General features: G+C 46.1%; 1 protein-coding gene and 1 non-coding gene across 3 annotated transcripts; both read left to right on the forward strand.

The window, feature by feature from the left end:
* The first annotated feature begins 83 nt into the window (after positions 1–83).
* Ybx3 (Y-box binding protein 3) lies at positions 84–23,641 on the forward strand. Of its 2 annotated transcripts, XM_027429857.2 has the most exons (10): positions 84–441; positions 3,981–4,044; positions 4,992–5,025; positions 7,715–7,804; positions 9,249–9,371; positions 12,496–12,702; positions 18,010–18,101; positions 19,936–20,107; positions 20,570–20,668; positions 23,091–23,641. In XM_027429857.2, exons 1-9 carry the CDS (start codon positions 210–212, stop codon positions 20,633–20,635), a joined length of 1,080 nt encoding a protein of 359 aa, XP_027285658.1. In that variant the 5' UTR covers positions 84–209; the 3' UTR covers positions 20,636–20,668; positions 23,091–23,641. The 2 variants fall into 2 exon arrangements, with proteins under 2 accessions (XP_027285658.1, XP_027285659.1); XM_027429858.2 differs by lacking the exon at positions 12,496–12,702.
* Positions 8,293–8,426, forward strand: LOC113837138. Its single transcript, XR_003487799.1, has one exon. It is a non-coding gene; the product is annotated as a small nucleolar RNA SNORA70 (small nucleolar RNA).
* Positions 23,642–26,219: the final 2,578 nt, after the last annotated feature.

Raw genomic sequence — 26,219 nt, forward strand, 5'->3', positions numbered from 1 at the left:
CGCCGCCGCCCGCCCGCGAGCACTTGCGCGGGGCCATCTTCGGGGCCGGGAGACCCAGCGAGACGCGAGCGCGCGCGCGCCCCGAGCCGCCGCCGCCGCGCGCCGCGCGATCCGCACCGGCCCCCGAGAGCGAGCCGGCCGCCGCGACTGCCACCGCGCTAACCGCCGCCAACGCGCCACCGAGGTGCCCGAGAGAGCGGAGAGGCGGCATGAGCGAGGCGGGCGAGGCCACCACCGCGGCACCACGCTCCGCAGGCCGCGGCGACGCGCCCCGCGGCGCCCCCGGACCCCGCGCCAAGAGCCCGGCGGCCGGCGGCGCGCCCCAGGCCCCGGCGCCCGCCGCGCTGCTCGCGGGGAGCCCCGGCGGAGACGCGGCCCCCGGACCCGCCCCGGCCTCGTCAGCCCCCGCGGGCAGCGAGGACGCGGAGAAGAAAGTTCTCGGTGAGTCCTCGGGTGCAGCCCCGGAGACGCGGCGGCGAGGATGGACGCGGATGCAGGGCGGGCTGGGGACACGTGGGCCGGGACTTGGAGTCTCTGCCGGAGGTCCGGAAAGCAGCGCGTTTCCTTGGGAGGGGAGATGGGATTCGGGGGAGGGATGGGCGGGGTGAGTTGGGAAGACTTTATTGCTTTTTTTGGGGTTTTATTTATTTATTTATTTGTATTTTTTTTTCCTGGCCTGGGAGAGTCAGGTGTCTGTCCCCGACGCCCTTCCCTCGTGGGTTTGGGACAGCCGCCATGCTCCTGCCCGCCACATGCCGGCACAGGGATGTTGCAACGCCTCGGGAAACTTGGGGCGGGCGCCCTCCCCACCCCTGGCCGTGGCACACTTGCAAAAGAGCCTCCCAGTGCCCACCAATTGCTGCACATGTCACTCTCCCCGCACGCCGGGGACGCACGTGGTGTGGCGGCTGCGGAAAAACTTGGTCGGTCGGAAGTGGAGCAGGACGTGCGTCCAAAACATGGTTTGCCCTGGGACTTGTAACTGGAAGGGAAACGGGAAGGTGGAGACTGGAGATTTTTAGGGGGCAGAGGTTTTGCAGCAGTGGCTGTTGGTCTTGTCCTGTGTTTCGGTGTCCTCGTCTTCCTTAAGGAACGCCGGGTGTGAGGCCCTCCACGGGCTTGCCGAGCAGGTGGGTGGCGAATAAGCTCGCTGAAGAGTGGTGTGCGCGGCGCATGTGGTTCGCTCTCTGAAACAGGAAAGTTAACAGATGGCGTGGGATGCCTCCGAAATGTTCACTGTTTCTGGGTGGGGCCGACTGGGCTCGCCTGCCCTCCGAGCCTCCTCCCCATTTAAGCAAGAAAGCTGAAGGGATAATGTGGCGTTCTCGACGGTCCTTAGGTTCTTGTTTTTTTTCCAAGGCTTTGAAAACTCAGTGCCTGCCAAATTACGTGCGCCCCCCCCCCATCTGCACTAAAAAGTTCCTTAAAAAGTCTTGTGAGTGTTGCATTGTGGTACATTGCACCAGAAGCTGCTTGGACCACATCCACACAAAATGAAAGATAGATGGGAACCCTGTGTTGCCAATCAAAGCAGGTTCTTTAATGATACCTTACTGAGGGGCAGATGCAATCCTACAGGTTTTCACTTGATCCTTGCACTTGTGGTAGATAATGTCTTTGGAGATGGAGGAAGCTGATAAATGAAGGTTAACTTCCGCAGTTTCCAACAGTTAATTCTGTTTCTGCCAGATAGATACCTGGTGACGAGCCTGATGTCTTTCATCCTACCACTCCAAAGTACAGACTCTCAAAATGAAAGACAAGCCTTCCACCTGACACTTGAGCACTGTTTGTCTTTGTCCAGTGTGGTCTGCCATCTCCTGTGCCAAGCAGACACATGGATACCCAAAATGTTCTGGACCCGGTGCTGACTGAAATGGATATCTGTTCTTGGATGCTCTCATTCTGGTCCTTGCAAAGGAGCCTCGACTTTGGTTTATACCATGTAGTCCTTTAGAGAAAACAGTTGACATGAGTAAAAAGAACTGGATAGGAGAACTCCACCAATTCCTTGTTGTGTGCTTGGATATGTTTGTAGTATTAATACAAAGTGTGAGGGAATTTGTTTGGTTATATTAAGTCCTTGGAAATATTTGGAGGATTAGTTTTTGTTTGTTTTCCTTTGAGACAATCTCACTGTGTAGACCAGGTTGTTCTCCAACTTGGAGAGACTCACCTGCCTCTTACTCCCAAGTGCTGGGATTAAAGGCTCCACCACCCAGCCAAAAAGTATTTTTAAAACTACTTTGAGAAGTTAAAAAAAAAAAAACAACCCACCTCCAGCCTTGGGAATAGACTTGAGACTCTTTCTCATCATCCCCCTGTGGTATTATCATTGCCTTTGCCCCTTAACCTTCCTTCTGCGTGTCCTCTGGTTTTGTGCTTCTGTTTCATTTTTTTCCAGGCTGGTCTCATGAAGTAGCCCGGGCTGGCCTTGACCTCACTCACTTTGTAACAGAGGAGGACTTTTAACTCCTTATGGTTCTGCCTCCACCTCTCAAGGGCTGGCATTACCGGTGTGCACCACCGCACTCTGCTAACTCAGGGTTTCCCTGCTGTCAGTTTGTTTCAGAACTGTTGAGTGTATCTACAGGGCCAGAGGTTTTGAAAGAAGCACAAGGTCCTCCTCGCATGTAGAAAGAATCCTGACATAGAGGTCATACTGTTTGTCCAAACCTGACCCCTTCTGGGTGTTTTCTGAAATGTCAGTTTTTCCCCCCTTGCTCTGCATTCAGATTAGGTTGGTTTTAAGCGAAAGGCTCAATAGCTTTTCAAAGAAAGCGAAGATGCTTGTGCAAGCCTGGGCTTGCTTGTGTCACACGCAGAGCAGCATGGTCTCCCCGAGAGGGAGGCAGCCTGGATCTGCACTGTTCCCTCCTGAACGGTCCCTTTTTAAGTGCATCTTGTCAGCCTTTCCATTTGATTGAGTCTTGATGATTGTCTTGTGATTTCCTGGTTTTAGACCAATCTGTTTCCCAGAGATACTAAATTTGACATTCGTCGTTGATTCCAGCAGTCATATTTGAAATGCTTTAATGTTTATCTACAAAATTTAGATTTTTTTTTCTTCTTAATGAATCCTCAAGTGAGGCATTGTAGAGAAATTATCCTGCCTGTGACAGAATAGAGACAGTAATCAGGTTGACTTTAGAGAGTGCCAGGGTCCCCTTCTCAGCTGTTGAAGGCAGCAGGTAGAGTTGTTGGTGTGCAAAGGGCCTGTTGTGCCATGGGTGGTAAGTACAGAACTGGGGTGAGGCAGCATTGGTTCTAGTATTACTCTGGACTGGTGAGCAGCCCTCACTTGGCCACCAGACAAGTCTCTTTACATATTTGTAGGTTGATTACTAAGAAGGAGCTACTGTGCTGCTTATTAAAGTTTGCCTGTCTTTCAAAGTATGAAAATGATAAGATGGCCTAGCTATCGGCACATCCTCTGTGGCTCTCCCCTTGCATATAGGAAATGTCTATGAATAACTGGAATGTTTCTTTTTGGTCTTTGCTAGTTGTTGATGTGGTTGTTTACTGAGGGCCACACCTGTTGCCTCTGGAATGTTAGGTGCTCTATCACCAAGCTTCCTGGGGCTTTTTTTTAAGGATGGTTTTATTTAGCCCACATTGGCTTCAGACTACTGATCTTCCTGCTTTCACCTCCCAAGTCCTGGGTTTACAGGCACATGCAGCTGCCTCTGCCTTAGAACCCAGTCTTAACTGGCTCATTCCCTCAAACATCTTTCTCAGTTTTAATTATCGAAGAATTCTCCAGGCACGTGACCGCCCCTTGAGGTCTTGGTAGAGATACTGAGATAATCACAACTCCACATTCCTCTCCATGTTTTTGGTGGTGGGGGGTGGGGGAATTAAGCCATTAATGGTTCACTCAAGGGTGTTTAGGCTTTGTGTAATGATATCAGGACCTTAGTGATATGAGCTTTATCTCTTTGTAGGTCAGGTGCTAACATATCTGCTTAATCCTGTTTTAGCCACCAAAGTCCTTGGCACTGTCAAATGGTTCAACGTCAGAAATGGATATGGATTTATAAATCGGTATGTGTCTGTGTGTTTTGTACCCACCTTGTAGCAACAGGGTTACAAATCCATTGTCCTGCTTTATTAATAGGCTGTATGTATACATCTTGAGATTCCTAAGCCCGGTAAATATCCTCATCCCTGCTGTTGATCATTAATTATATGAAGACATTTAAAAGCATTCATATACTCTAGCATTTGGAAGAGGACAGAGATGAAAACTACAGTCAAATGGGAAGGACTTTAGTCCTTCTCCATAATTTCACAGATGGAGAAGAGAGAGCCTGTTTAAGCGGCTTTCCTTAAGGTCACACACTGGCGAGTAACTCAGCTGGGGCCGTAAGCCCAGCTCTGGTTTGGTCCCAAGTCCTGTGAGGAAACCAGTGTTTAAACCATGGTGCCTTGTGACCATCCGGGAATGAAGGTAACCACAGGCTGCTGGGAGACATGGGGATGTTTTGCAGGGTGTTGGAGGTTTTCTTTTTCCTTACTTTTTAAAACCAATTCCTCCATTTTCTTCCTTATCTGTCTTGGTGGGGTGGAGGTTCGGGTGGGGTGGTGGGAGGAGGGCTGTTTTAAGTTTCAGTGTAAGGAGAGCCTAGTTCACAGCTGTGCCCTGTCCTTTTGACTGACTGTCTTGCTTTTGCTGGGAGGAAAATTTAGGTCTCTGATTACATAGCATGTGATTGAGAAAGACATGAGAGCAAAGGGGTGTTTCTGTGTGGAGTCCAGTGCTTGGATCTCTGCGTTGCAATGTGGAGCAGTGCAGGGACATCTGGGAGAGATGAGGATTATGGGAATTGGTTCTAGGCGTCTGTTTGAAAAGACAGACTATTTAAAAGGTTGATGTTTTTAGGTCTTGAGATCTCAGCTCAGTACATTTGTTCTTTGAAGCTTCTCTGAGTGGTCAGAACCTTTAATTGTGAGTTTGTTTGTTTGTTTTTTTTTTTTCTGCCTCCCAACAGAAATGACACCAAAGAAGATGTGTTTGTACACCAGGTAAGAGGGATTCTAGCAATGATAACTTACATTGGCTGTGTGAGTTCTGCAAGTGATTGCAGTATCCTGAACTCCTTTGGTCTTTGTTTTTTTTTGTTTTTTTGTTTTTTTTTGTTTTCTTTTTGAATGGGAGTTCAGATCAACATTTCTAAGAGTAGTAGCAGGTAATCCTTCTTATCCCATCATATTAACTGTCTTCAAGCACTTGGGTTGTTTCTTCTCAAGTTTGTGTGAAGTCATACTTAGTTAAGCCACTTTCTGGTTTTTAGAGCCTGTGAGTCCTTAGCAAAACAACTGCTCCAGTGTCAGCTTCTTAACTGGCCTGATGGTGTGGTTCTCCTTGGTGCTTGGCCAGAGCCAACCTGGCTTTTGCCTGAGCTGGTGTTGGATAAAACTCCTTTGTCTTGTGAACAGTACCCAGAAGTAGAAAGTTAGATAGATGTGTGTGTCTCAGACATGAGAAAAAGTTTCCCATTCGTTAGACAGTTCTCCCTCCTGTTGAGTAAGACATCTCCAGCACGTGTCCAGGTCCAAGGACAACCACCCCTCCAGTTCCCTTCTGTTTGAAAGAGAATGGGCATCGTGGAATTCTGCTTCATATGTCTCAGTCCTCAGATGGCCTTTATTATCCTAGGTTGTTGGCTTTATAAAGTAGGTTAGGAGAAGTTACATCCATTCTTGCTGTTCCTTTTGTGTATCCAGTCTGAAAGAGGCATGCCATTTTTAGTGTCTTGAGGAGAAAGTGTGGCTGGAGTTTGGCAGTTGGAGATAGTCACTTATAAAAACCGTAGCTGTATTTTCTGTCCTTTATGTCTGTCCTGTGGGATACATTTCTGTTGTATGTAGATAGCTGGAGTGGATGGTTGATAAGCCCTAGGAGACTGCAAAGGAAGTGTTGATCTTAACATCTGGCCTTTGGGAGGAGCCCCCCCCCCCAATGACTGCTGGGAGAAAGGGGTTTCCATGCTGGTGGTGGCCTCCTAGAGCTAATGACCCGATTCTAGCCCAATGAGGTTGTATGGTGAGTCACCTCAGTGTGTTGGGGCCTGCCCAGTTTAACAGGAAAGAGGGAATGAGCCGCAGGGAGGGGCTGGTTTTTGGAATGGCTAAGTGTTGATGTTGTGTGTGCATACATCCTGTCCTGAGCTGCCGCCTCCTGGAGAGAGAGGGTGAGGTCTCTGCCCTATTGGCTCACTTTCCCCCTTCTCTCCCTCCCACTCAGTAGATAGAGGAAGGCTGGATTATACATGTCTAATCGCTTTATAAAATAAGGTTGACCTAGTTCCATAGAAACTCCCCAGTCCTTTAACTGTTTAGAGATGGCCTGCCAGGGAAGAGGAAATGTGTTGAGGATTCTTTTCTGTCTGTGTTTGAAAGAGGAAGGGCCTTTTCCTAAGCAGACAATGTAGTGCAAGTGTCTGGTGTAGAGTGGCATCTTCCTTAGTTTTCTGCTGACAGCTGGCATGTGAGGAGGGAAATGTTGAGAACCCACTGTTGTTGAGACCCCACAGATACAATGTAGGGTTGTGGATATGAGACTGGATTACACTTGCATGTTATCATTCCTGAAATAGCCTAGCCCATTGAGACCAGATTACACTTGCATGTTATCGTTCCTGAGATGATCTTGTTTATTCGTTATATTACAGTGTTTGTGGTCACAAATAATTATCTCATTGATATTTTATCCCTTTTTTAATCGCTCATTTTATTATTCATTTACCTTTGTGTGGAAATTTCTGACTCTGTGTCCACACTGGTCTTGACTTCCCTGTTGCCTCGGTTGACCTCAAGATCAATACCCTACCCCCTCTTCCCAAGTGTCCATAGTTTCAGACATTAGCCACTAAGCCTGTCTCTGTTTGAGAAAGAATCTAGTGTTGGAATCCTGATCCCATTTGAGAAAGAATCTAGTGTTGGAATCCTGATCCCACGGCTTCTGCCTCCCAGATGTTAGCATTATTGGCATGCATCACTCTCCAGCCACACATCACACATTTCTTTCAAATTCCTTTTTATTTAAGCTTTTATTTATTTGTGTGTGTGTGTGTGTGTGTGTGTGTGTGTTGGAGGGGGTTATGTGTACATGAGTGCAGTGCCTTTGGAGACCAGAAGAGTCGCCAGAGCCTCTGAGTGACAGGTCGTTATCTTCCACATACTGTAGGTGTGAGAGCCCAATTCAAGTCCTTGCAAGAGCAGTGTGTGCTCGTAATTACTAAGCCATTGCTCCAGCCTGCCACCCTGTTTCAAAAAGCTTTGGAGGCTAAAAGTTTCTCTTGTGAATAAAACCTCTATACCCAAACTGTGCTTATATGTGTATGTAGCTTCTCATGTAGGCATTTTTGCCCTTGTGGAAGGAGGAGTCATAGACAGAAAGAACCTCAGGAGGCTTTTGGCTTGGTGTAACTGACGTAAGAGTCTTGGCTGAGTGACAGCGGGCACAGTAGTGACTTACTCTTTAATCCACCAACTGGGATGCATTTTGAAGCATCCCAGAAACCAAGAAAGAAACGTGCACTGTGGTGTGGAATGTTGTTTGGAGATTGGGGTAGTGGAAGAATTCTTTTTTATTATTAGTAGTGGTAGTAAAATGCAGAAACAGAAACAGTATTTTGGCTAACGTGAAATTGATAAATAGATTGCAGTGTTGGAATATGTCTCCAAGGGAGTTCTGTGTTTTCCTTGACAGACTGCCATCAAGAAGAACAATCCACGCAAGTATCTGCGCAGTGTGGGAGATGGAGAGACTGTAGAGTTTGATGTGGTTGAAGGAGAAAAGGTGAGAAGCTGCTGTTGGGAGCGTGTGCCCGCACATAGCTTTATTGTGTGATAAGTGGCTTTGTCAGCCTCAGTGAAATAATACTGTGTAAGTATTTTATGATAGGAGGAAGTGGAGGCAGAAATATTTTTACTGGATGCCACTATAAATATTCAGTAGGCTATATATTTTAGTTTTCTTGTTTAATAAAGGAACTCTGGAATAAATGCTAGTTTATTAAAGTCTAAGATACGTTATATTTTGGACCCCAAACTGTCTTGGGCCAGGCATGTAACCCAGTTGGTAGAGTGCTTGTTTGGCAGGCATTCATGCAGCCCATGGTTCAATTCCCAGCACCACAGAAACCAGACATGGCGGTACCTCCCTGTGACCCTAGCACTAGAAAGACTGAGAGAGGAAGAATGCTGCGAACTTGTAAGGCCAGCTGGTGCTGTACATTAGCTCTGCCTCAGAAGCATTATCGCGCCCCCCCCCCCAGCAAGTTTTGACTGCAACCAATTAAGCCGACCAGTTTCCTCTCGTGGTGGACCCTGGTGTGCAATGGCTGCAGACAGCAACCTCCTGGGTAGTGTACGCAACCTATTCCTTGTATAGGTTGCTCTAAGGGACCTAGGAGACAAATCTTTCCAGTAGGTGTTCTTGTCTCTGATCTCATGCCGTCCAGAATTGAGGGTCCAGACAGGTATACGGGATGACTTTGGGAAACCCCGGGCTTGGTAGCCAGGGTTCACACTGGCCAGATCATTCTGTACCTCTGCACCTGGTTGCTTAGTAAAGAATAAGTGATTGAGGTCTCAGATGGGAGAGGTGGTAGTTTCCTGGTCCCTAGAATATCCTGTATCTCAAGCAAGTGGGGCTTTTCCATGCATGATTGTGAATTTGGTGGTGTGGCGGCTAGGGATATAGCTTAGTGTTAGAGCACTGTGCCTAGCATGCTTGTCCTTAGCTTCCGCCCCAGCACCTAGGGGTAGAAAAAAAACTCTTAAATCATTGTTAAGAATGTAACAGGAAGGCTGTGTGGAGTCTGTTCCTAAGTCAGGGCCTTTTCTTCCCTGTTTCTGAGAAGCTCGGAGATGTTTCCCACTAAGTAGTAACTCAGAGCTAGCTCATCAGAGCAGCTGGAGCCAACCTATCAGGATTCCAGTGGTCATCTCAGGGGACCACAGATTTCAGCACATGGTAGGTGGTAGGTTTCGTTGTATGTCAGCTGTCTTCCATAGAAGTGTGTTGAGTCAGTCGTGTTCTACAAAACATGCACTGCTCCTAAACTTGGCTGACCAGACAAGGGGGTGTGTAGTTCCAGAGGTCAGGCACTCTCATTGAGGTGGTAAAAACAGTGTTTTTAGAATCGCAGTAGGAGTTCTTAACACAGCAGCTGTCTGTTGCTGGAGGAAATTACTTGATTTCTTGGAAGATTGGAGACCCTCTGTGTTCTCTTCCCCAGGGCGCTGAAGCAGCTAATGTGACTGGGCCAGATGGAGTTCCTGTGGAAGGGAGCCGTTACGCTGCTGATCGGCGCCGCTACAGGCGCGGCTACTATGGCAGACGCCGTGGACCTCCCCGTAATGTATGTTGTCTGTCCCTAACCGATGGTTGCAAATAGTCGCATGTTTGAAACTGAATGACCGTAGGAACGGATAAGTACCGTATTTGAAGATGCCATGTCCTGGAGATGAAGAGACATGACTAGTTTTCGAAGGGGAATTTGTGTTGCCCAGATCTTATTCATAGCTACCTGTCTTACTGGAAAGTTGACACTCAGTTACATCCAAAGGCTTTCTCTTTGGCCAGACCCTCATTCTGTGGCATTCACTGGCACCAGGATTGGGGTTCCTATCACAGCTATGCAACCTGTTTCCTTCTGCCTTGGTGCTAAGTCAGCTGGCCTCTAAGAAAGCCTGCTTTCTGTTGGCAAGGAGGAGTAAGGGATGTCTGGGACTCACTGTGCATGCTGGCCGCAGAGGTGCTGAGCGACTCAGCGAGGGGGAAGCCGCTGGCTCTTATTTCAGAGGAAAGAAGAGGTGATTATTGATCTCTGGCCTTTACATTCATCTCAGTCCAGGGGAAAGGATTTTCAGGGGAATCTGCTGGAGCATTTGTAGGCAGAGTTTAAAGGTAAACATAATGAACCCCATTGCAACTGTGAGGACCTCGCTAGGCTTGAATTAAGAAGGTGTGCTAATATAATAGTCTACATTTTGATGTTTATGGAAGAAGAACCTGGCCAACACCACGCATGTATGTCAGGGTACTTTTGAGAGCACAGTGTGGAAGTTGCTTGTGCCATACAAAGAGAAAATTTAGAAAAATCTCAAAAGAACAAAATGTCTTCAGAGTAGCCAGGTACGATGGATGGTTCATGTCTTTAATCCCAACACATGGGGGGTCAGGGGTAGGCAGATGGTTTCTTGAATACCGTGCCAGCCAAGGCTATGTAGTAAGACCTCATCTAAAAAAAAAAAAAAAAAAAAAATGGAAAAGGGAAATCTTCAGATGAGAATACTTGGCTCCATTTTGATGGATGTACATCTTTTCCTAAGTGTCTCTGCTTTCCAAACTGTCCTGTGTTCCTGTCCCATGTCCCGTCTTGATCTTATTGCATTCTTTACATCTGTTTATATATTCTGTTTATATTTTTCTTACTCTTTTTGATTTTTAAAAAAGTCACTACAGCTGGGGAGAAAGTTCAGAGTGCCTGCCGTATAAATGTGAACACCTGAGCAGCACCTGCTGGGTGCTGAGGCAGAGACAAGTGGAACCCTGGAGCCCATCATCCGGCTAGCCTAGCTGAACTTATGAGCTCCAGGTTCAGTGACAGGCCCTGTCTCAACAAACACAGTGGAGAGCGATTGAGAAAGAGCCCCAGTATCAACTTGAGGCCCCCAGACTATACCATTTAAGCTTTGATGGATAGGCAGGGGTGGGCAGTTTACTTTATGGTGATGTTAAGTTTGTTCATGTCCCAGATCTCTAGCTGTGATCTGTTTGATGTCTAGGTCAATTCAGAAGTAAACATCATAGAAAATCTTAGGTAAAAATTTTTCCCCTCCAAGAACTGGAAAAGATATAGTTTTTTATCTATGTGGAGGTCTTAAATTTTCCTGACTATAGTCAGCAGTGGTGGTGCTATTCTGATTGCCTCACAAAGGTCTTTATGAAAGATTTAGCTGCATGAACTTAGGAGATGTGCCTTCAGAAATTGATGTGGTGAATATTTTCTATGTAAAATATATCTTTACATAACTATGCATCATTTATTCATACAGGTTTTATAAAGAGTAGAATGAGCCAGGCCTGGTGGCGCAGGTCTGTAATCCCAGCTACTCGGGAGGCTGAGGCAGGAGGATCGCAAGTTCAAGCCCAGTTTGGGCTACAGAGTGAGTTCAAGGCCAGCTTGAGTAACTTAGTGAAACCCTGTCTCAAAATGAAAAGTAAAAAGAGGGCTGGGTTATAGCTAAGTGGTAGAGCGCTCGCCTAACACGGATGGGCCTTTGAGTTACACCCCGGTACGCCAGAGAACAGTGTGCTGTTGCTTTGTGAAGTTAGAAAAAACCAGTTCTGTGGGGAGTTTAGTTGGGTGTGTGGGTTTGGTGTGGAGACTCTGAATCTTTAAACCCATCCTCTAAGAGAAACTGGTCATTAGCTTATTTTCATTCATGTTAAAGGAATTACAGGTATTTCTTGTAAGACTGGCTTAAGTGAGATTTGAGATAAATTCTTGAGGGGTGTTGTTAGTTTAATTAGTTAAAATAGAGAATAGGCAAAATAAGTAATTAATTCCCCTTTAAGTTCTATATTTAGAAATGGTTAGTGTTAAGATTTACTGCCATTAAAATATAGTTAAACCTTATTTCTAGATATTCAAAGGGAAGGGCATAATAGATCTTAGCCCTTGAGCTTTTTGATGTTTGAACCCACTTTTAGGCTTAGCTGGTGTTAAAAGATCCCAGAATTGTTGATGATATTGATACTGCTATTATTAGAAATTAAAATTAACATAAAATAACTTACTACATAGTGATCAAACATTTCAGTTGAAAATCCTGTGCAAATTGAGAGAGCAGACTGGCATCGCACTGCACCCTTGCGTGTCTGATGTATGGTTTATTAGAAGATAGTCGGATTCTTGGTCTGTTTTGTGTTTGGGCTTTTGAGAGACTGCATGCCATTGTATACTGGAAGATCCCACCATACGCTGGTGAGAGGTGAGCATCTTAGTGGAGTTTTGGGAGTGCTTTTCCTTTGTTGCCCTGGGAAGGCTTCCAGAGACCCAGATGCCCTAGGAAGCATACTGCCTAGGTCAAATCTACTGATGATATCATAAAGTTTTTTTTCTTGACAGTTCTTGACTTTCCCAGCTGGGTAAATTTGGGAGACACATGAACGGAGCCAAACAGTGTAACACTGCTGTTCTAATTCAGTGCCATTAGACTTGGTAATAGATTGATTGCTTTTGCTTTTCTGCTGCTCAGTATGTTATCTGCATAGATCTACTTGAATCTCCATGTAGTTTATCCCAGGCAATCACTTGGTCTGCATGCCTTGTGTCTGCACAGTGTCGTGTCTGCACAATGAACGGTCACTGCGCTGGGAGTTGTGGGTGTTTCCTGGTGATAGCCATCCTAAGTGGTATTCTTTGGTTCTTGCCTGGCTGTAACTTCTTCTGAAACTCTGTTTCTTTGCTTCGCTAGTACGCTGGGGAGGAGGAGGAGGAAGGGAGCGGCAGCAGTGAAGGATTTGAGCCCCCTGCCACAGATGGGCAGTTCTCTGGGGCCAGGAATCAGCTGCGCCGCCCCCAGTATCGCCCTCCGTACCGGCAGCGGCGTTTCCCGCCTTACCACGTGGGACAGACCTTTGACCGTCGCTCACGGGTCTTTCCCCATCCCAACAGAATGCAGGTAAAATGCACCTGGGACTCTTCCTCAGCAGTCCTCACCCTTCGTCCTTCTCTGCCTCCTCCTTCTCCTCCTCCTCCTCCTCCAACTCCAGCTACCGGAAGTAACACATTGCCTGCAGCTTCCTATCCTATCAAAGCTGAGCCAAGGCCCCCACTCTGCCTGTTGAGAACACCCATAGAAACATTTTTTGAAATGCATCATGAACATGCATATCATAGGAGACAATAGGATAGGGTGTCTAGTTTGTAGACTTGTTAAGAATACCAAGTCAGGTGATGCAGGAGGAGTCTGAGTTCAGGGCTAGCCTGTGTCTGCTACATACTGATACAGACGATACGTGTTAAGAACTTGGGACTCTGCTCTCAAAGGGTCTAAATTTTAATCCTGTTTCTGCTGCTGGTTATTTCAAATTTTGGGGGAAATCATTGTTCACCCGTGAAGTGGAGGCACTGAATGCCTTTACTAGAACGTTCCATAAAACATGAAGGTTCAACACAATGGAAAATGTGAAGTATCAAATTAGAGGAGAGAGCTGGTTTTCAGGCAAGCTGGATGGAGTGCTGGAAATGGGGAGAGCTGTTGTAAATCTGTAATGAACTTTACGCCACTGTTTGATCCCCAGGGAACTTGGGTCTTTATTTATTACCAGCTACAGCTCTTTTCTCCTTAGTGCATTTGGGCTCCACCCCCTGCCCTCCCCCAAATGTTTTGATGGAACATTGTGTTCAGTCTCTTTGCTGCACTCCTCCCATTTCCATCATGCATGACTGTTGTACTCTACAAGGCTTCTTGTTTTTCCCCTTCTAACTCTCCCAACAGCTGCCCCTGACAAATGTGCTAAAAATAACAAGTAGTTGTCAGATATATGGGAACACTGGGTACATGGGGCATAGTAGACGTCTTCCGGGTAACCCTGGGGCTTCTAGGAAATGAGGGCAAGAGCAGTCTCTGGGTTGTAACGTTGGTTATGATGCTTTAGCAGTGACTGCCTGGGGGTAACCACACTAGTTGGCATGTGTAAGCATACTTGTGAGACCATAGTGCTTCTATCCCATATCCTTAAAATTTAAAGTATAGTTCATACTGAAGACCAGAGCACAACGATTCCTTTGTGTCATGGAGTATCGTGTGACTTAATGCTGATTTTCTAGTAGCTTGCTTTACTCTCAGCAACACATAACTGCATGTGGTTGTTTGTAATGCATGCTGACCATAGCCATTCCGTGTTGAAAACAAAAACACATGTTGGTTGTCTGCATCGAGTCTTTCATGCATACTATTGCAGTGCTGGTACATAATTACTAAGTCTCCTTAAGTGGATCAACAGCCGAAATTGAAAACTTTGTAAGTGTAACTAGGCTTCTTTAACGTCATTGTTGTAAATTATTTTTTTTAAATAAATAAATTAATGAAGGTAGATCTCTAGGGTAGCTATAAACTACTAAAGTCCAGATAGAAAAGGCTTTGACACCTACCGCAGAGTGGAGTTTTGTGGAGTGGTGCCGTTTGTGTAATGCTAAAGGCCATTTATCAGTGACCAAATCGTCTGTTTTCAAGTGTAGTAGTGTGTATGCACTTGACAAATAGAGCCCCCTGAACTTAAGATTCATTGATGAGAAGAGGACGCACCACGGTGGCACCTTCCAGGTGGCAGATGTTTGAAATCCGTCCTCTAACCCGTGGCCTATGAACCGAGTAGTGTGGCTTCCATGTTTTTGTTGCTTTTCTTACAAATAGATTTGAATGTTCTTTTAAGATTAGCAACTTTGGTGATTCCAGTTATGGTTCTCCAATCAATCACTTGCCGTGCAAGCATGAAGATCCAGGCTCAGATCCTTAGAAGCCATGTAAGGCTGGTCGTAGCCTGGTGTGTCGTGCATGTTCTCCTACAGCAAGATTGGGGACATAGGAGAAATACAAGCTTGCAGTCCAGCTAGTCTGACTTCCACAGTAGCCAACAACAAAAGACCCTGTTTCAGATATGGTGGGATGCAGGGACCCACACCTCGGGTTGACCTCTGTCCTCTACAGGTATCCTGTCGTACTTTTGTACCCATACTGACATACCATATAGTCAGGCGTGTTGTCCCGTGGCTTTAATACAGCTTCTGAGTTGGAGGCCAGCCTGGTGTACAGGTGTACAGAGTTCTAAGAGCCAGGGCTACACAGAGAAACCCTGCTTTGAGAAACTAATTTAAAAAAAAAAAGGAAAGCAAGCAAATACATAACACCCCCACACAAAGATAATGACACAGTGACTCTGCCTGTCTTAGTTGTTATTGGAGTGTTGAGACTGTTAAGTGCAGGTGTGTGTGGTTGGGATGGTGAGTGCAGGTGAGGGGCTGAGATCTTGAGGAAGGCACGTCATTCTGCTAAAGCTGGGTAAGGACCTTTACCTTTGTCTTCCTGTAAACGTGATGAAGCCAAGAATAGGCATGATGACATTGTCTGCTCTTGATGACCAGACTGTAGGGGACAGTGATCAAATCACGGAGACGCACCACTGTGGACAGTGTCCATGTGAGTCACATACTGCCCTGGCAGAGCAAGTGAGGCTCCCTGGTATGTAGTGTGAGGAGTTTGCTACCTCTGTGGACTTCAGCAAAAATGTGAGACTAATAAAGAAAGGTTGAGTTTCAGGAGGAAGCTGAAACTGTTTTGAAAGTCTTTCTTTCCTCCACAGCAAGGTTGGCAGAAAAAGTAGTCAGCGGTCAAGAGTAGCTGAACGGAGGGAAGTTGAGGAGTTAGAGGAAATGAGGCCGCCATTGGTGGTTGGGTTTGATAACTTGGAGTGTTGTGGTGAGAAGCTGTAATGTGTCAGGAAGTGGGAAGAGAGGCAGTGTGCTCTTTGATGTTGACGGTTGCCGGTTGCCGGTTGCCGGTGATGGGGTTGGGTCCTCTGTAGCCAGTGTAGAATCATGAGAAAGTATTTTCTTGATTTGTTTTTTATGGTGCTGACTTTCCCCTGGTCCCACTTGCCCCTTATGTAACATGAAGAACTCACTGCCAAAGCTGCTAGGACTGTGAATGTATTGCTACTTAAAGACCCCAAAGCAAGGACACCCTAGGAGAGCTGAGCACGGCTCATCCCTACTTGGTTATTTCTGGGTTCAGTTCTTGGACAGAAAGAAGCCCCTTTCTAGAAATGTTTGCTTTTTCTGAGCTGGGTCTGGAAAGAACACTGCAAGCCTTTGAACATCCTGTGGCAAAAGGGCAGGAAGCATCTAAAGAATGTTGGAGACTTGTCAGCAGGCTGTGAGCCACAATGCAGGAGTTCCTATTGGCCAGTAATGAATGTAGCAGATTGTAGCTCGATCACCAAAATGGAAACCCTGGAGTCCATACATATGTGAACATGTGAAACCTTTGAGGGATTGGACATGGACAGGCTGTGAAGGGGCTGTTTTATGGAACATTCAGTGGAGACCTTTCCTATCAGAGGTACATGAATTAAATGTAACATAGCCCGAATTTAGGTGCTCAGATCAGGAAAGCCAAGAGAGATTAAACGTCCCAACCTAAAAGAAATATAAATAAGCTTAATTTAATACATGATTCTAAGTAGACCCTGCTGTAAGGAACATTGACACATGGTGAAACTCTAATGTGGTCTGAGGATTGTTCTGTATAACCATTTGTGGTTGTTTTACAGTGAAAGAGGTGGGTGTGGTTTCAAGAGGCGGACATGCCTTAATCAGTGATAGAGATGAATAGGCTTAGCCTATTTCACGTGTTGAGAACAGATGTGACCATGAAGCCCTCATGGGGTAAAAGTAGAAATTCATCACACGGAGGCTAGTGGGGGGCGTGCTGGTGAGTGACGGGAATGTTGATGCTGCTTTTATCCTAAAAGGGTGGAGGGTTGGTGGTTGGATCTGAGGAGGAGCCAAGTGTTTTGTTTTCGAGACAGGGTCTCATTGTATAGCCTAGGTTGACCTTGGATTTAAGGTAATGTCCCTGCCTCAGTCTTCGGAGTCCTGGGGTTACAGGTTTGTGCTCTCATGCCTGGCTGGGATGGGTTGTTGTTTTGTGAGTGTGAATGGATATGTGGAGGTCAGAGGTCAAAGACAGGCGCCCCCCCTCTGCTGATGTCTACATTACTATTCCTTGACTACTAATTTGTGTGTGTGTTGGGAGCAGTTTTGCCTTCGTGTTTGTCTGTTTTCCATGCATGCCTGGCACCACTGGAGGCCAGAACTGGACTTAGTGGTAGCTGTGGGTGGATGCAGCCACTGCGCTTAACCTCTGAGCAGTCTCTCCAGCCCCCTCTACCTTATTTTTGAGACAGGGGAATCTCATTGAGACTGGCAAGTGAGCTCCAGGGATCTGCCTGTCTCTGCCTCCCTAATTATGGGATTACAGATGCTTGCCTGGCTTTTTACATTAGTACTAGGATCCAAATTCAGGTCCTCCAGCTTGCAAGAAAAGCACTTTGCTGGCCGAGCACTCTTTCCATCATGTGGGTCCCTGGGTGCAAGGCCAGGTACCAGCATCCACTAAACTGTATCACTAAGCCTAGCCTAGGAATTTTTAAGCTGGGGTGGTGGCTGCACACTTGTAATTCTAGCACTTGGTAGACTGAGGCAGAAGATCCCATATTTCAGGCTAGCCAAGGCTGCATTGCAATGCCTTGTTCCCCTACCTCGTCCCCCAAATAAACAACACATACTGACAGGAGCAGATGGGAAAGTTACAAAGAAGAGCTATAGGTAAAGTTATGCTTGAGATTTGTTAGTACTGAGTTGAACCCAGACTTTAAATCCTACCAGGCATTTCAGTCCTACCCGCGGCTACTTCTGGCCATGGGTAACACAGACATGATCTTGTTACCACAGTGGCATGGGTGGGAAACCAGTGTAAGTTAATGGCTCAGCACATCTGAGTTTGAAGCCATTAAACATGTCCCATTGCTCAGAAATAGACTTGTTATTTCCGTTTATAAAATAAGTTGTTTGGTTTGGTTTTGGTCCTGAGAACGAACCAGTTCTTTGCACGTGCAAGGTGAGAGCCATGCCAGAGAGCCATGAGCGAGCCCCTGAAATAGTCCCTTGAGCATTGAAAGAGTCGGATTTCACCTTATCGGGGGAGGTGGGTGCTCTGTGCTAAGGAATAGGGGAAAGGCTTTTGCAGTAGGAATGAGTTTTCCTTGCTGTCATTCATAAAAATGACCAGTAAGTAGCGGGCTGCTGTTACTGGAGCATCGGGCCCGGTGACAAAGCTCTTGACTCTGATTTGCACGTGACTATGTGCTTTGACCCTTCTTGCCCTGTGTCCTGACTCATTTCCAGCTGTCGTTGCCCTCTCTAGGCTGGTGAGATTGGAGAGATGAAGGACGGAGTCCCTGAAGGAGCGCAGCTCCAGGTTCATCGGAATCCAACTTACCGCCCAAGGTTCCGCAGGTATGAGGGGCAGCAGAGTGGAGGAGGGTTACATTGGAAGATGGCTTTGGTTACAAGCCTGAAAGTTCCTTCCTTCCTTCCTTCCTTCCTTCCTTCCTTCCTTCCTTCCTTCCTTCCTTCCTTCCTTCCTTCCTTTTTTGGTATGGATGGAGCCCAGGGCTCCACACAATGTTAAGATGCTTTACCCGTGGCTTGCAAATTGAAGTCAGATAAATAACTTAATCTTTCCACTTTTGTTTGTTTTGACACAGGGTTATACTGCATAGCCAAGTCTTAACCTCATGTTCACTGTGTAGTCTAGGCTGGCTTCAAATTTGGCTCCTCATAGCCTTACCCCTTGACCTCCCAAGTCTGGAATTATAGGTGTCTGACACCATGTCTGGCTTTTAGTGCATAACTTTTACTAAGTTAAACAAAATGAGAGTTACCTGGTGGACAGTTTAATGTGCCAGCAGTGGAGGGAAATTGAGATGTTGAATATTTTAATCATCAAGGTAGTCTTCTGGGGCTTTTGAATCTGGCTGTGGAACACATTGCCCTTGAAGACTTGAAGAGCTCAGTAGTTGTATGTCCTTTGGCATGTTTCTGGACTCTGCTGTAGCCTTCAGATCTGTACATTGGACATTTTTTTTAAAAGGCCATTCAAGCTTGGAGGCAGAGATGTGTGGATCTCTTGAGTTCCAGACCAGTCAGGGCTTAACAGTGAGAGGCCCTGTTTCAAAATGTCAGAACGGGTGGAGTCATTCAGTGGTAAGAAGTTTAAATGAACAAATGGTCTGTGAAACTTAGATCCCAGTGTCAGTCCCACTGTCGTTACTGTTAGGGAAGGGCGGGCCATTTGAATGTGCCTTTTCTCTCCCGAAGCCTCATGTGGGCTGGGCTCCCTGAGATCCTTTGTGTGACTGTTTTGTTTGCTTTCATCCTTAAATAGTGTTTGCCTGTGTCCTCAGCACGTGTGAATAGGTCAGAGGGCAGATTTACCACAGGCTCCAGGATGGAAAGGAGGCCAGTGGTCATGCGTTTGGAGTGCAGGTGCTCTCCAAAAGCCATCTCACTGTGGAAGCTTCATAATAAGAGGCCTTTGTCAGTTCCTTCTCACCCTTGGGGTGAGGGGATCTAATGGGACTTCCTGGATGGTGTGTCTTACATGTTGCCCCTCCCCTATCTAAAACCTGGGTACCAGAGAACTGTTCCCACTTTCAGACTTAGGAACATTCTTGTGTGTTTCACTAGTTGAACATGCTAACTGGAAAATCCCCATTCAGAATGCTCCCAAGGTATTAGTAGGTATTCTAAATGTTATTTTGGCACTCAAAAATTTCAAATTCAGTGTTGTGAATTCGTGGATTAGGGATACTCAACCTGTACCTTCTAATTTATCAATAAGGATTTAGTCAAACAAAAGTAAAATACACTGGGGAAGGATTTGTACCAGGACCTTCCTTTACATGGTTAATTCAGTAAGAGTATTGGTCTTGGCTTGGGTCATCCTCTGTGGCGGATGGGCCACCCTTCTTTCTTCATTTCCCTGCCCTAGGTGTCTATCAGAGGGCCTTGTAGGACTCTGTATTTACTGTGTGCTTGTTTACTGCAAATGTGTGAACAAGGGAAGCGGCAGAATAATGGAGAAGTAAGGTTTTTCCCTCAAGACTTATTCCATCCGCATCTGCAGATCTGGTCTGTGGATGACTCATTGAGCGAGTTCTTGTTCGTCACTTACTCAATAGTGAAGCAACCCCGTGTCTTTGATCCCCACCCTCACCCCTACCCAGTTCACACATTGCCTGCATGCACACCGTATGAGTTCGCATGTAATGTCTATTCCCTGCTCTAGGGGACCTGCTCGCCCACGACCTGCCCCTGCTATTGGAGAGGCTGAAGATAAAGAGAATCAGCAAGCGGCCAATGGTCCAAACCAGCCGTCTGCTCGCCGTGGATTCCGACGCCCCTACAACTATCGACGCCGCCCCCGCCCCCTGAACACTGTTTCACAAGATGGCAAAGAGGTAAAGCCAGCAGCCAGGAGGGCCGAATCCAGATGATCTTAGTTGTGCCATCATCTTTATCATCCTAATGATGGTCTTGCTGTGTGTGAAACTGGACACGTAAAAGCACAGCATTGTGCTTAGGATCCATCTGTAGCAAATTGTCTGCCTATAGTGAGCTTGTTAACAGTCTCTGGAGGAAGAACACTAGTGTGATTGGGAACTCACAATGGGATGAAGGACAGCAGTTAGTAGAGGAGGAATCGATGGTGAGCCAGCACAGAGTGACAGTAATTATGCGCCACGTACTCTGGGGAGAGGGGTATTTATTGGCCAACTAGAAGCCACTTAATCTCTGACTTATACAAGAGAAGTGGAAATCTTGATTGTTGTTTTCTTCTTAGGTGAGAAAGTTGTATTGTGAGACCTGTACCCTTTACCACACAGTCCTGAAGGATTTTAATTCTGGTTGTGCTGTTTCAGACCAAGGCAGGTGAAGCACCAACTGAGAACCCCGCTCCAGCCGCTGAGCAGAGCAGTGCCGAGTGACCCTGGCCCCCGGGCACCTTCACCACCAGCAGGGTGAGCCTTGTTCTCTCGGTAGCACCTTTGATTCTACCGTGTCCATCTGTGGTCTCCATTGTGCCTCAGATGTGAGGGAGTGGGCGTGGTTGGCTGCACAGTATGTATATATATATGGGGGGGGCATTGACCCCATTTGAGTAAGCTGAGGTATAAATAAGGAGATAAACGGGTTTAATGATCTCCACTTTCAAAGATAGCCTTCATTTATGCACATTTTTATTTGTGTCGTGTGTGGATGTCAGAGGATAACTTTTGACCATGGAGTCTGGGAGTGGAACACAGAAGGCTTACACAGCAAGCACATTGACCCACTGAGCCAACTTGTTGACCCCATTTTATCATCTGTATTTGTTTGTTTAGGCAGTGTTATTTTTTTGAAATTAATATATATGTGTGGGGATATGTGAGTGTGAGTGCCCACTGAATCTAGAAGAGGCTCTCAGATCCTTTGGAGCTGGAATAGGTAGTTAGGAACCTCCCAGTGTTGGTACTGGAAACTAAACTCAAGACCTCTGGATGAACTTACACTCTTAACCATTGAGTTGTATCCCACCCCATTGCCTGGTTTTTTTTTTTATGCATGTGTTGGTGGTGTTTTGTGACAAGGTCTTGCTTTGTAACCCTGGCTGGCCTGGTACTTGCCCCCTTGAACTTGAAACCATCCTATTTCAAGTTTCCTAAGTGCTTGGGTTTATGGGCTTGTGCCCACATGCCTGGCTCGACAGTCACTTTTGTGTGTTTGTGTAGAAAGCAGAGGTCACTTTTCCCTCTTACTCCCTTGTTGAGATGGGGTCTCACTGAGTCCATTGCTAGATTCACTGGCCACCAGACTCCTGCCTCTGTCTTGTACAGGATACCCGTGACTGCTGGGATTCTTAATTGTTCTATTCTGGTGTGGCAGGCACTAGAATATTCTTGTGTGGCAGGCATTTCCCCAGCAAGTACACATAGGAAAACCTGTGTTGTTCTGACACCTACTAGTCAATGTCATTGTTTTGTTTTGGTTTTTATGACAAGTTTTTAGTAGCTAGGTGTGCTGATGTACACCTTTATTCCTAGCCCATAGAAGACTGAGTTCTGGGACAGCTAGAGCTCCGGATAGAGAGCCCTGCCCCAAAGAACAAGCAAACAAGAGTCTCACAGTGTAGCTCCGGCTGTCTGACCTCTGATCAAGGACTGCAAGCATGCACCAGCACACTGGGCTCAGCTTGGTAATTTAAAGGTTCCAAACCAGGAGATTGTTACCTGCAGCGCAAGCTTGGTTTTCTCTGACCATCTGATCAGCGTTACTTATTTTGTGGCAGTGCAGTGTAGTTGAGATCTAGTAAGGCCCCTGCAGCTCTGGCCTGCTGGGGGACTAGAGATTCAGCAGTTTACTCTCTGCCTCATTGATGGCCGCTGGTGGTTGGGAGAGCAGAACAGACTCAGATGGCTAGGGCTGTCACAGGAGTGCTTGAAGTGACACAGGTATTGGAACGGAATGAAGAAGAGCATCCAGTGTGAGGACCACCTGTTTTCTGTCTTACTCGTGTAGATTGAAATGTAGCCAGGAAACTGCAGCTGTCCAAGCGTTAGGTTAAAAGTTTATACCATACTTGATTTTGGTTTTGGGCTTTGTCTTGGTTGGCGGGGGAGGGCAGAGAGGTCGACAGACAGGGATCATTCTGTAGATCCAGGTGGCCTACTGCTCATTGTATAGTCCATGCTGGTGGCTCATTCTGTAGATCCAGGTGGCCTACTGCTCATTGTGTAGTCAGTCCATGCTGGTCTGGGTGTTAAGATTGCAGGCATGTGCTACCACACCTGGTTCATTCCCAGGTTTTTAACTTGTCGCCCTTCTAACTGATTTTTATGGATTTCTTGCTAACATTGTCTACTGTAAAACCCACTCTGTCGATGCCATTTTTGAGAGTGCAGTTTGGGATTCATAATGAGCTTTCCTGTGCAATGCTGTGGGATTGGAGTTGGCTTTCCCAGAGAGCACACTGCTGTGCCAGGTGGCAGCAGCATCCCTTGGTCCTCTAGGCAGAATGGACACAGTCCCCATTCAGAACTACACTAACCCACTCGTTGTGTGTAGTCAGGCTATAGCCAGCAAGCCCCAAGAGTCCCGTCTGTCCGTGGTCCACCATCCACCCCACCCCACCCCCCTGTTCTGCCTTTCACAACACTGGGTTGCAGGTGGCATCCTTCAAGGCTTTTCATGTACATTGTTGTGTACTGACGCCTGCTTTATAAACGTATTTCACCAAAAGTAAGAATTTTCATCCTGTTTTACCTGTGCAAGATGCATACTTGGTTTAGAGCCTTGCAAATAATTTTTGAATTGTATGAACGTGATTTTTGCCTGTTTGTCCTAACTTTTGGTCATTGTATATCACTTTTGCTAAGGTTTTTTTTTTTTTTTTTTTAATTCCAGGTGACCTTAAGAATTAATGACCATTCAAAAACAAGGCAAAAAGCACACCCACGACCTTACCAACACCAAAGAAACATCTAAGCAATAAAATGGAAGACTAACCAAGATTTGGACATTAGAATGTTTACTGCTATTCTCTACGAAACCAACAACCACAAAGGGAATGAGCCAGCAAGTGTCCATCAAGCTGCATCCCGGGAACCTGCACAGACGCAGGAGAGCGGCCTCCCCAGTTTCAGCAGCCACTAGCTTTATATTTTTTTCCTGGTTTTTACTGTTTTGGTAATATGAATTAAAAGAAGAAATATTAATACCACATGGGGATTGCCCCAACCAAAGAAATCTGAAATATATAGTAAATGCTCTTTTTCCTTTGTTGTTCATTTTGGATGCTGGTGCTAAACTTCCAAGTGTCATGATTTAAGACGAAATTTTATGCCCTTATTTATTCCTAGGATGAGGGGAGAACATTTTTGCTTTCTTACATAGCTCTCTCTGAAATGTGCAGTAACAAGTTCCTCAAAAATAAAATTTTTACCTTCAAAGGAAAAGCTGTGTAATTAGTGTGTATTTTCCTGTCTTTTTTTTCTTTTCTTTTTTTTTTTTTTTTAAGTGTGTATATCAGTGTGCCACGTGAGTGTCTGGTGCTCTTAGAGGCTAGAGAGTGTGAGGTCTCCCAGAAGTGAAGGAGTTAGGGACGGTTGTGAGTTGTCATGTGGGTGCTGGAACTCTGGAAGAAAAACTTGTTCTCTTAACCATATCTCCCTGGTCCCACATTTCCGTTTCTTTCCGTTTCATTCAGGTCATTGGTTACTGTTAAATGTTGAGCCAGACACAGATGTTAATATTTCATGTTTCATCATGAGTTTGAGCCCATTGGCACTGGGTGTCTTTGAAATATGCAACCTAGAGATAAGTTCATTTCTGGTAGGGAGTGGGTCGGTAGGATAAGGTGTCAAAGGCCAACTGTCCTAGCCATTCAGCAGCAGCAGCTGGGTGGCCATGAGGTGGACAGTTTCAGATCTACTGTTTATTTTCTGTAGATCTATGCAGTACTTTACACCTCAGGTTTTTGACACCAAACCATGTCCTATGTGTAAACAGTTGTCTCTGGCTATTCGTTCAGGGATGAGTCTGAATACGTGATACCCTGCATGCCCACAGCCTATACTAACGTGGGAGTGCCTTGTCATTCCTAGGTTTTCCTCAGACAAGGGAAATAGTCCCAAGGCCGTATTTATGTTGTTTGGGTGATAGTGACAAGAAAAGGTCCCCTCTAAATACTTTTCCTTTTGAGGATATATCTAATGTTATATAAGGAAAGGTTTCTTTCCCGTAGTCTCTTATGGACCGGATCGATTCTTAAGATGTATCCAGGTGGATCACAGTGCCAATAAGAGAGATGGGAGATAGAGGCAGCAACACGCAGAGCTTGAAGAGGTGACAGCAAGGAGGAAGAATAATTTGCATATTTTAGGAGAGCATAAGGGTATAAAGATGTGCACGTGTGCAGCATGTCCAAACAGTTGGATTTGTAGTGGGTAGAGAGAGTAATCTGTCCCAGATGAGCGTTTTCTGTGAACCGAGTCATAAGTGACCCAGTCCTGTTTGTTATGTTATCTGCTTCACTCTGAAGGAAAGTGACAGCTAGACTTAGAAACATGGCGGACCTTCACTTTGCCCCTCACACCCAGCTGTACTCTGCACTCATGAGCTGGTAGCCGTAATGGACCTAAAAAACCACAGGTTTCTACACGTTGAACTCCACCATTCATCTCCCCTACAGAGTCTGCGTTCTCTTGTCCTCACCAACAGGTTCCATCTCAGCATCTGCTCACACATCCGATAGGTAGTTTGGCCCACAATCTGGTGGGCCCTTAGGGCTTTGGCCAGCCTCGCTTCCAACTATCCTGGAAACTGACTACTTCGCCAGGCTGAATACAACGGACAAATAAGTCGCTTTATGTAGTCTGTGTGTGTGTGTGTGTGTGTGTGTGTGTGTGTGTAGTACTTTCAACTAGAATATAGTAAGAGTGCAGTGTTTTTTTTTTTTTTTTTTTTTTTTTTTTTAGTGTGTTTTACATTTGCCCCAGTTATTCTCCCTTGTTGCTCCTGATTCCCTTCCTCTTAGGATCTACAGTGTGTGTGTGTGTGTGTGTGTGGTATGATTCTGAGTTTCATTAGGGTGTTAGGTTTGGTCTTGGGCAACTTGCCAGTGATAATGAGACTAAGGAATTTTTCTTTCTCCCCAACTGCCTACCATCCTTAGGACTTAAACAGGCCTAATCTTGAGCAGGCCTCCAGGCAATCACTATCAAAAAGACGTTTTAATTTTTTTTTTTTTTTTTGTAAGCTTGCATGTGGCCGATAAGAGGATCACTCTGCTCATTCGGGTCCTAGGGATTGAACTCCTGTCTTTGGGCTTGGTGGCAAGTACCCTTACCTCCTGAGCCATGACAAATGTCAGTGGCCCCTTGATTTTGTTAACAGCAACCAGAAGCAAGAACAAGACAAACCTATTTAGTGTGTGTGTGTGTGTGTGTGGATACACATGCCACAGGGCATGTGGGGGTTAGAGAACAAATATGGTTGAGTGTGTTCTCTCTACTATGTGATCCTAGGGATTGAACAGTCAGGCTTTGCAGGCCTAGCAAGGACCAACTTTAAACCCCCACCCTTACCCCAACACACTGTGGCTTCTCAACTAGTTTTGTCATTGTGTGGGTCTTGTTCAAGCAAACATTATAGTGATTTCGTGGATACAGGTTCCATGACATACCTTGGAGCACTAACGGAGGACAACCGGGGGCCTCTGGCTTTTTCTATCTTTCTGACCCTCCTGCAGTTTCCTAAGCCGTTCCTGTAGGGCTGTGCTGTGACGGATCAGCTGGGGTTGGGCAGCCCACAGTCACATACATACTCTCTTCATCTTAGCCAATTGTGTGTCTCTGTAATAGTCTATCTGCTGCAAAAAGACACTTGGTGAGGGGTGAGTGCCCATCAGCCAATCTGTCTCTCCTCAAAACTGACCAAACCTAAATTACAGGAGGAAGACCCTCCAAAGACTTCAAAACACAGCAACAAAATTAAAACAACAAAAGTCCCCAATGAGAGTGGGCTTCAACTTCT

This window comes from Cricetulus griseus, chromosome 8 (genome assembly GCF_003668045.3).
Source record: "Cricetulus griseus strain 17A/GY chromosome 8, alternate assembly CriGri-PICRH-1.0, whole genome shotgun sequence".
NCBI lineage: Eukaryota > Metazoa > Chordata > Mammalia > Rodentia > Cricetidae > Cricetulus > Cricetulus griseus.